Raw genomic sequence first — 10782 nt, 5'->3', positions numbered from 1 at the left:
TAGTGATACTGCCTCGGAAACCCAAGGAGGGGTCACTATGAGTCGGGTCTGACTCAATGACACATAACAACAACAACAACAACAACATCACATTAATGATATTGTTTGATAATTTCCACATTCTATTGGATTACCTTTCTTTTGAATGGGCATGAATATGGCTCACTTCCAGTTGGTTGGTCATGTAGTTGAGTTGCCTTCGGCACTGCACCACCAGAGTGCATAAATAAGAAACATTTTGACATAGATGAATGAGAGTTTGCAAAATTGTATTAATTTGTTGAAGTATCTCAGTTGGTATTCCTTCAATTCCTAGAACCTTGTTTGTCACTAATACATTCAGTACAGCTTGGATTTCTTCCTTCAAAGCCATCTGACCTTGATCTTATTCTACTTCCTGAAATGGTTTAATGTTGACAAATTCTTTTTGTTACAGTGACTGTGTATTCTTTCCATTTTATTTTAATGCTTCCTGCACCATTCAACATTTTGCCCATAAAATCCTTCAATATTGCAACTTGAGCCTTGATTTTTCTCTTTAGCTCTTTCAGCTTGAAAAATGCCAAGTGTGTTCTTGCCTTTTGGTTTTCTAACTCGAGGTCTTTGTACATTTCACTGTAAGACTTTACTTTGTTTTCTAAAGCTGCCCTTTGAAATCTTATGTTCAGCACTTTAATTAATCATTGTATCCTTTCATTTTAGCTACTCTATTTTGATGAACAAGTTTTGGAGTGTCTTCTGACATCCATTTTGGTCTTTTCTTTCTTTCCTGTCTTTTTCATGACTATAGTACTTTAATGACCTGTGAAAATAGATGCACATTCTGACAGCCTAGTTGAATTGGAGAGCTATTTAACTGTTAAAATTGAGATAAATGAATCAGTTTATAACAAACACCCTAATAGTCCTTTCACAACTAGATAAACTTTAACTCTGAAAAGATGCAAATCAAGAGCTAGTCCAAGCTAGGTATTTCCATCTGAAAATTAAAAATTCTAGTATATATCTATTAAAAGTAAAAATATGAACTTGAAAGCAATATTTTTCCTTGGCAAGCTTACTTTCATGTAATTTTATGAAATTTAATTTCTCTCACTTAATAATTCTAAATTCAAGATACCTGTATTGGGATAAGGGGAGCTCTGGTGGCGTAATGCCTAAGACATTTGACTGCTAAACAGAGGCTGGTGGTTCAAACCCATCAGCCACTCCTCAGAAGGAAGATTGGGCAATCTACTTGTGTAGTGATAGTACCTCTGAAATCTAAGGAGGTGTCGCAATGAGTCGGATCCAACTCAATGGCAGTGAGTTGAGTATGTTAGAATAAGCCTGTGGCAATGCAAATCATAAAATAATAAATAACTAAACTTCAGATGCTGAAAGGTAAAAATGTTTCCTAAAACCAGTTACTCTGACTGCCTACCATGTATGTTATTTGGAAAAAATAATGAAAGAATGATTCAAGCATAGTGAAATAGTTATGAGCACAATCTCATATCTGGATTCTCTACTTATTAACCATAAGAACTGAATGAATTACTTAAAGTCTAACTTTTCATTTATCTATCTGTAAAGTAGAAGGGAAAACACAGAATTCATAGCTCATTGTAAGGATCAGATTAAAAAAAAAATTTAAACACTTAGCATGGGGCCTTTCACATATATGTATGCCTAGCATAAATACACACACACACACAATATTCAACTTTAGCTAGAATTCTTTTGAAAGAATTATTCCTTCAGAATATTCATCTAGAGTAGTTTAACATGCCACTAGACATTTACTTTTCAACTTTCCATGTCTTTTTTTGGACCCAAATACAGTGAAATCAGTTTCTACCCTTTTTTATCAACAACAAAAAGAAAGAATGAAGGAAGGAAATAGTGGGGGGGTGTGAAGAGGAAATGAGGGAGGAATGAAGCTAGGGAGGGATTAGGAAAGGAGAGAAGAAGAAGGAAGGAAATCTCAATCTCAAAATGACTCTGAGTGACCCCTCCTTGGATTTCCAAGCTCTGGTAGCATAGTGCCTAAGACACTTGACTGCTAACCAGAAGGCTGGTGGTTCAAACCCACCAGCCACTCCTCAGAAGGAAGATGGGGCAATCTACTTCCACAGTGATACTGCCTCAGAAACCCAAGGAGGGGTCACTATGAGTCGGGTCCGACGCAACGGCACATAACAACAACAACAACAGCATCACTATGGAAGTAGATTGCCCAGTCTTCCTTCTCAGGAGTGGTTGGTAGGTTTGAGCCAACAGCCTTCTGGTTAGCAGTCAAATGGCTTACGCACTATGCCACCAGAGCTCCTAATACATATGCTGGTGTCTGTATTTGTCTGGAAAGGATTTCCCACAGATTTAATTACAATCACAGATCATTATTTCAAACAGGCTGCACCTTTTAGATATAGAACTACATGTTCTCATATCACGGAATTCAAATGTTAAGTCATTTACGCTGTGCTTTCACAGCAGTGCTGTTTTGTGTGTTTTAAATAAGTAAAACAGAACATACAGTGGTTGTAACTGCCATCACTGAAAATCTGAGGAAGCACACACTGAGATAAAGTATTACAATTCCAAGAAGAATGATAGCTTCTTAACCTTTAGTTGCTCATTATGTGTTTCTGAAGTTTGTACATTGAAGATCAATGTAGAGACCCTTAGCATAGGACATTATAACAGTGCTGTGAAAGCTCTAACAAACTGTTTAAAGGACAATAATATAAATTTCAATAGAGAAAAATCTAAAGCATGGGTAAAAGTCCATATTTAGGGTTTTTAATAACTTATCTAATAATTTACATGTTAAGAACATATTGAATAACTTGGGAACATTTTCTCTGAAAGAATTCTTTAGCATAAGCTTTAGCTTTGCTACTGTGTTAATAACATCTTTGATAAAAAAAATCTAATAAAAAAAGACAATTTCCTTCAGGTGTTATCTGTGTCTAAAATATTCTTTACTGGTTTCACATGCACTATAATATGAACAAGGTAATTTTTCTGACTCAGGTGGGACAAGATTTGCAGTAAGAAGTGCAAAATTCATACTTAGCTGTTCTTTAAGAAGTCTCTGCAGTGTTTTTCTGTTTATATAAAAAAGAGTTCAGATGTTGCCTCAGGCATCTATTTCTGTTTTCTCAAAGTGAGCTGAAGCGCCACATCTCAAATTGTTTTTCACAGTTAATGTATTCCTTTCTCTTTCAATTTCTCAGAGAGCTGATATAGGGATCTCTGCGTTAACCATCACCCCAGATCGTGAGAATGTGGTGGACTTTACAACACGTTACATGGACTACTCAGTGGGTGTACTACTTCGAAGGGCTGAAAAGACTGTGGATATGTTTGCCTGTCTTGCACCATTTGATCTCTCTCTGTGGGCCTGCATTGCTGGCACAGTCCTTCTGGTGGGACTTCTGGTCTACCTCTTGAACTGGCTTAATCCTCCACGATTACAAATGGGATCAATGACTTCAACTACTCTCTACAACTCCATGTGGTTTGTTTATGGATCTTTTGTACAGCAAGGTAAGGAGAAAAAGTACAATATTATTTTTTAAAAATGCAATGTTCCAAATGTCATGGATTCATTTACAAAGGTTCTGTGTCTGACTTCAAGTCTTCAAAAGAGTCCTTACATTAATGTTCACAAAAGAGCATTTCCTATTCTCTCCTAGTGGTTTTCAAACACAGCAGGTTTCCAGCAATACTGGTTCATTGTCTTTTGATGTAAGTTCATCAAAAAAAGGCAAAAATGATTGCCAGAAGTAAGGCTCACAAAAAACCTCTGGATCAATTTTTCCTCCCCAAGTTCTCACATTTTACTTACCATTAGAGCAGATACTGTTTAAATATTTACATATGCAAGAGAATATAGGATTTTTCTCTTTCTTCAAAGACATTATTTCATATATTAAAATTACAGGAAAAGGCTAGTTCATTATGTACTTAAAAAAGAAGACTTGTCTTTTATTTTTCACTTTGTTGTTGTTATCACATGCATTCGAGTCAGACCTGACTCACAGTGACCCCTTCTTGGGTTTCTGAGCTGGTCACTGGGGAAGTAGATAGGCCAACCTTCCTTCCAAGGAGTGGCTGGTGGGTTTGAACCGCCAGCCTTCTGGTTAGCAGTCAAGTGCCTTAGCACTATGCTACCAGAGCTCCTATTTTTCACTTTATTATATAAAATTTATCAACAATTCAACTTAGAATTTCATTATATTCTAAAGAATGTCTTTGCTTTGCTATTCAGTATCCAATCTGCCTCACTTGTCAAAATATGATGAATAATTCTATGGTTTTTTAGTCTCACTGTTTCAGAATAGAGTAACATTTATTGAACTCCTCATTTGGAACTACTGTTGTCATACCCATCCACTGCCATCAGATTGATTCCAAATCATGGTGACTGCCATAGGGTTTCCAAGACTGTAAATCTTTATAGAAGCAGATCACCTCATCTTTCTCGCTTGGAACTGCTGTTAGGTTCGTGCTGCTGACCTTTTTTGTTTGTAGCCCAATGGCTTCACCACAGTGCCACCAGAATGCCTTTCTGTTGTCATAGAGAATGAAATAATAAAACACTTAGGGAATTAGTAGCTCTTGCACATTTGGCACGTGTATTGAACACAAAAAGTATATGTCACAATGAAAGCACATGATGTTCTTGCCTCAATATTTGTAACTTTTAATATCACCTAACCTTTTTTGATAGTTGGGGTTGTGTGTCAACTTGGCTGGACCATGATTCTGAGTGGTTTCTGCAATTGTGATGTGGTTAGTCCCATGATATCAGATGTAAAACTTTGAGAAGCCAATCCATTGAAAAGGAGTTTCTGCAGGGTTGTGGCCTGCTTCCAATATATATATGGACGTCCTGAGAAAAAGAGAGAGCCCTCTGTGGGTCTGGATCATGTTGTGCTGCCTACAACAGTCCATGAGTGAACAATCCAGCATTCTGCCTGGTGATTTCAGATTCCTCATCCACCAAAGTCAGTACCTGGTATTATACTGCCTGCCAACCTTGAGTTTGTCAGTCCTTGCAGCTGCGTGAGTGGGGAATAGGCTGTAGTTTGATATTTGATCCAGGAACTTGGGACTTGTCAGCTTCTATAACTGTATGAGCCATTTTTCTAAGATAATTTTTTTTCTCTCTCTCTAACCTTGGTGGTTTTGATTCTCTAAAAACCCAGCCTAACACACTTTTTATTCATGCTTCCAATTGGACTTTCCATTAAATTTCATTCCTTTTCTTGTCATTTAAGTTATAAAAGATTTATCGACACTCTTCATTTCTGCTTTCTCTCTTCTAATATATTCCAATATATTCAAACATACAGAGAAGCATGCTTCTCTATTCATCTTTCTGTATCAGAGTTCTTACTAAGATTAGCTGTTATTTTATACCCACCATGGAAAAGTTTACTCCATTAATTAAACATTAATTCAGTAAGTATTTATTTAAGTGAAACTCTGCTAGACACTGAGTATACAATGATGAGTTATCGAGTCTTTGCCATCATTGGAGTACAAGTCTAGTGAGACACAAACATGTAAACAAGCAATTACAATTTTATGTGGAAAGTGCTTTGTTAAGGATATGCACAGATTTTTATGAGTTCTGAGATAGAGAAGCTCAATACATCTTGATGTAGCGAAGAAAGCTTATAAAATTACTATTACATAAACTACATAAACAGAGACATAATTAACTATGTCTCTTAGGCTGGATTCTGTAGAGAAGCAAAACTTGTGAAGCAGAGAGAGAAAAATTTCAAGAAAATAGCTCACACAATTATGAGGCTGGCAAGTCCAAAATTCCTGGATCAGGAATCATGCTTGAGACTTCTTCTGATTTACATGTTGTGGGGGCTGACAAACCCAAAATGGCCAGGTCACATGACAGGATGTTGGCTCACAAGTCTGCAGAAGCTGGCAAATCCCACAATCAGCAGGTCACATGGCAGGCTACTGCCTCACAGAGCTGCAGAAGTGGGTGTATTCCAAAATTGGCAGATGAGATGACAGGCTGCTAACTCAAGTCCTAAGAACTGGAGGTAAGAGGATGATCGACTGGATGGAGGATCCGGAGCAAGGGAGAGCCTTCACAGAGCCTCTGTATATATTTTGAAGGCAGGTCAGACCCTCGAAAGATCTCTTTCCATCAGAGTCAAAGTGTGACTTGACTAAGGGCATGACTTAAGTAACAGTGGGATTTTATTAAGGGTGGAACTAGAGTCATGCCCTTTTGTAAGGCTATCACTCCAAATATACCTCACATTAATCCTACTCCATTAATGTAGAGAGGTTAGAATTACAACACATAAAATGGAGGAAAATTACATAATATCACAAAATGGAGGATAATTACATCAGATCACAAAACATAGAGTTAACTCCAATATGACATTAACTAGATTACATTCTGAAATGAAAACATCATCAAAATTATTCCCAATGCTCTGAAACTCAGTAAGTCCAACAGAAGTTTATTTGGAACGCCCCTACTGAGTGTATTTTGTAAGTGGCTAAGATGAGAAACTTATGAACCCTTATTTTTGAGGATGTCAACTTGCTTATGGAGTGGCTTTCTGATTTCTGCCTCCAGGTGGACAAATCTCAGTAAGTTTTGGAGTACACCCAAGAGAAAAAAGATAAATAAAATTACCCATATGGTTAGCATGCTGTCTAGTTCTGTAAACATGCAACAAATATCAAAAGTTATAAACATGTTAAGCACCATTCTATCCCAACTGTGCCCTTAAATGGTTGCACAGCTTGTAGGTTAATTGTACATTAATACAAATTCATAATGATAGATAATGCTTAATTGCATATGATTAAATGCTTTATTTTGGAATGCTACTATTCTTCCACTTGCTAACAATGAAAAGGTGAATTCATTACATGTTACTGAGAATCTTTATGCTCTAATTAAAAATAAATTAAGGAAAGGCTCATAAACTCTGTGAAAAAGAGAATTAATCAATGACAGTGTCCATGCACAGGCAATGGAATTGGAATTAGTGATAATTTCCAAAAAATATAGTCTTTTAAGAAGAAGTACAGCTGTTATTTCAGAATTACAATCTTTATTGAGCCACTACAACAGATTGAATAGGGATAAAGAGGCACTTCATGTATTATCTGATAGATTTCTGAAAAAGAGTTCAGGGACAGCTAAAAGCAGAAAAATGTTAAATGTATGTGAATTGTTTACTAATCATGATTTTTCAAAAAAAATATGTAACTTCAAAGCATTCTGGAACAAATAGCTCAGGGAATCCAACTGTGCAAAAACAGTATGGACTATTATAACGTTAAACTCAGTACATCTGTTTGGCTGGAACATTAGAGCTTGTGAATTAGGTTGTTAAAGGCACGAATGAGAGATCAATTTTATAGGAGTTTTGTTGCATAAAACTCCCTTGTCCTCCCTCATCTCCATTTCTATGTACATCTCCCATAACCGACATACTTTAAAATAATTGGAGTTTGATTTTGGAAGATCTGTATCTTTAATTTCTTGGCAATGACTCTTGATATCATTTGGGTCATGGGGAACACCTATGACTCATTCATGTTGTATGTAATTTATTTGTTATTTACATGCAAAGGGCAGTCTTAGAATTATTCTCATTTTTCTCTAATCCTATGAAGTATAAATATTTACAATCATGAAAAGTCCTTGAAGAGATTAAATATATGTTTATTCATCAGCAAACATTTACTAGCACCTCCTGTTTCAGGAGAGAAGGAAGGAAAGGAAAACAAAGAATAGCTGCATTAACTGATACAATAAATGTTTCTTGGTATAAAATGTGCCATGCCTGGCCTAGACGTTTTGAATATGGTGTTAAATAAGAAAGAAACAATCCATACCAGAGAGTTCAATATCATGTAAATGAGCCATAACTAAATTGTGACCAAAATAAACCATTTCTGATGACAGGAGCAGAAAGAATACTGGAAAAAGTAAAGAAGGAAATTTCCTTTTGTAGTTTTTTTAAAGATCAAATAGCTCCACAGATACTAATGATGAGTAGAAAGAGGCCCTTTAGGAGTGATAGAAATACTGAGGATAACATGGTAGCTGCAGCCCAAGAGTTAGCGTGAGAGGTAACCCGCTGATTTTGAGATTCCAGGACAAATTTTGGAAGAAAATATAGAAGTCCTCCCACTGCCAAATGAATCACACTGTAATAAAGAATCACATTCTCAATTCAAACAAAAGTTAGACATTCTTCTCTATTGAATTAGGCAACAAAAGAGATTGTTGGTGAGAGATCATCTCTTTAAGATTTCACTTAGAAGAATAATTCCAAAAAAATCCATTTTAAGAGTGAAGATAGTATATATATATATATATATATATATATGAAATTTAACAATGATATATCCACAACGCTCTAAAGGAATCAAGCCTTGGAATGCAGTAGCTAAAGCCATTCCTTTCTAATATTATCTGATATTTCACTTTCAATTTGAATATAACAAAAATGATATTGGCTAGCTCTGTTGTTTACTCACCCTAATGAACACAAGGAAAATGAGAGTAATTCCCAGTGACAGGTTAACTGGGCTATGGAAACAAGTTTCTTTCTACATTCAATTCTTGCAGGTATTAACTCCAAAAGACTGTAATTTTTATTTAGGTTAGAACAACATTTCTGTTGTCATTAATTATGACTGGCAGTCCTTAACTAAGAAAGTGCCAAGTGCTTTGAGTGCTGTCACATCCGCTTGCAAATTTCCCTATGCTGATTTAAAACACGACAAGGTGCTCATTCTCTCCCTTTTTATTACCAACATTCTGCAACACTAAAGCAAAAAAAAAAAAAAAAAGACCTTCCATGTTGAAGGAGATCATTCAAGCACTATAGATGTGGTAATTGAGTAATTTGTGTTACTAGGGGAAAAAAAAAGCATGATGCTAAAATGTGAATCCATTGTTTTACTTTCCCCTATGAACTGAAATGGGAGCTCTGGTAGCATAGTGGCTAAGGCACTTGACTGCTAACCAGAAGACAGGCGGTTCAAACCCACCAGCCACTCCTCGGAAGGAAGGTTGGGCATTCCTACTTCCGTAGTGATACTGCCTCGGAAACCCAAGTAGGGGTCGCTATGAGTCGAGGCCGACTCGATGGCAAACAACAACAACAAAATGAACTGAAATGAGCTTTTAGGCAATTATCCCATGTACAATATGCTCCTGGATTTATTTCTTTTCATATCAACTCTTCATGATAGGAGTCAGAATGTCCTTTTTCATGCTGATATTTTTAAGTTTTGAAAAGTTAAAAGTAATCAAAGAACATGAAGCACAAATCAGTTATCTGCTAAGAAAACAAATTGTGTATAAACAGCATTTTATTGACTGTTTTAAAACTACTTCACAAAATAAAGGAATGGTTTCCTGAGAGATATTTTAAAAAATTGACAAATTTAAAGTAATTTGAATTGGTGTTTATTCTTCCCTTACATACTGTACGAAAATATACTGTCAAGAATCTAAATATAAATGATAGAAAAATCAGGTTCTAGTTCCTTTAAAATAGCTTTTTCTCTCTTCTGAGTAGTACTCACTGACTGGTTTTCAGTACCTCTTCGCAGTTCTTCTCAGCCTCATGTATTAAGAATAGGAAGCCATCTCAAGATAAACTCATTCTACAGGTGATTTAGGATCCATCTAAATTAAATTGAATAAGCTTGATACATTCAAACTGTATGCTGTGTGAATAAGAAGCTGGACTCTGTGAAGAAAAAAGCAGCATCAGGATTAGAGGAAGACTCTTTAACAACTGTGATATGCCGATGACATAACCTTGCTTGCTAAGAGGGAGAGTAATTTGAAGGACTTGGTGTTGAAGATCAAAGACTACAGCTTTCAATATGGATTATACCTTAACATAAAGAAAAAAAAAAAATCCCTCACAACTGACACAATAAGCAATATAAAGATAAATGGAAAAAAGATTGAAGTTGTCAAGAATTTCATTTTACTTAAATTCATAATCAATGCCCATAGAATCAAATGACTCATTGCATAGGTCAGATCTGCTGCAAATGATTTCTTTGAAGTGTTAAAAAGCAAAGATGTCACTCTGATTTCTAAGGTATGGCTCACCTAAGAAACAGTATTTTTAAATGTCTCATATGCATGTGAAAGCTGGACAATGAATAAGGAAAACAGAAGAAGAATTAATGCCTTTTACTTATGGTGTTGGTGAAGAATATTTAATCTACCATGGACTGCCAGAAGAATGAACAAATCTGTCTCGGAAGAAGTACAGTCAGAATGCTTCTTAGAAGTGAGGGTGGAAAGACACTTTGGACATGTTATCAGGAAGAATCAGTCCCTTAAGAAGGATGTCAAGCATGGTAAAATAGAAGGCCAGCAAAAAAGAGGTAGGCTCTCAATGGGATTGACTGACATAGTGGCTGCAACAATGGGCTCAAACATAGCAATGATCATAAGCATGACTGAGGACTAGGCAGTGTTTCATTCTGTTGTAAATAGGATTGCTATCATGACTGACTCAACACACACAGCAACATCAACTTAAAGTACTGGGCTTGAGACTATAGATGGTGGTAGAGAGCATCACTTTATTTATTTATTTATTTTTTATTGTGATTTCGGTGAAGATTTACAGAGCAAATTCACTTTCCATACAGCAGTTTACATATACTTTGTCTCATGACATTGACCACAGTTTACCACAATGCAAGAGCTCCCCTCCCACTTCCTCCCCATAGTTACCTCTTCCCAGTGTC

General features: G+C 36.1%; 1 protein-coding gene across 1 annotated transcript in view; it reads left to right on the top strand.

Annotated features, from left to right (window-relative positions):
- GRID2 (glutamate ionotropic receptor delta type subunit 2) overlaps positions 1-10782 on the top strand; it is a 1108517-nt gene that overhangs the window by 699893 nt on the left and 397842 nt on the right. The window contains exon 10 of the mRNA XM_042782610.1: positions 3222-3534. Coding sequence (XP_042638544.1) covers positions 3222-3534 — 313 coding nt within the window. The remainder of the gene's footprint in view (positions 1-3221; positions 3535-10782) is intronic.

This window comes from Orycteropus afer, unplaced genomic scaffold (assembly GCF_000298275.1).
Source record: "Orycteropus afer afer isolate SDZICR_OR568_19922 unplaced genomic scaffold, OryAfe1.0 scaffold00389, whole genome shotgun sequence".
In the NCBI taxonomy this organism is placed as follows: domain Eukaryota; kingdom Metazoa; phylum Chordata; class Mammalia; order Tubulidentata; family Orycteropodidae; genus Orycteropus; species Orycteropus afer.
The sequence above is the reverse complement of the archived record's forward strand: the minus strand, read 5'-3'. Positions and strand labels throughout refer to the sequence as shown.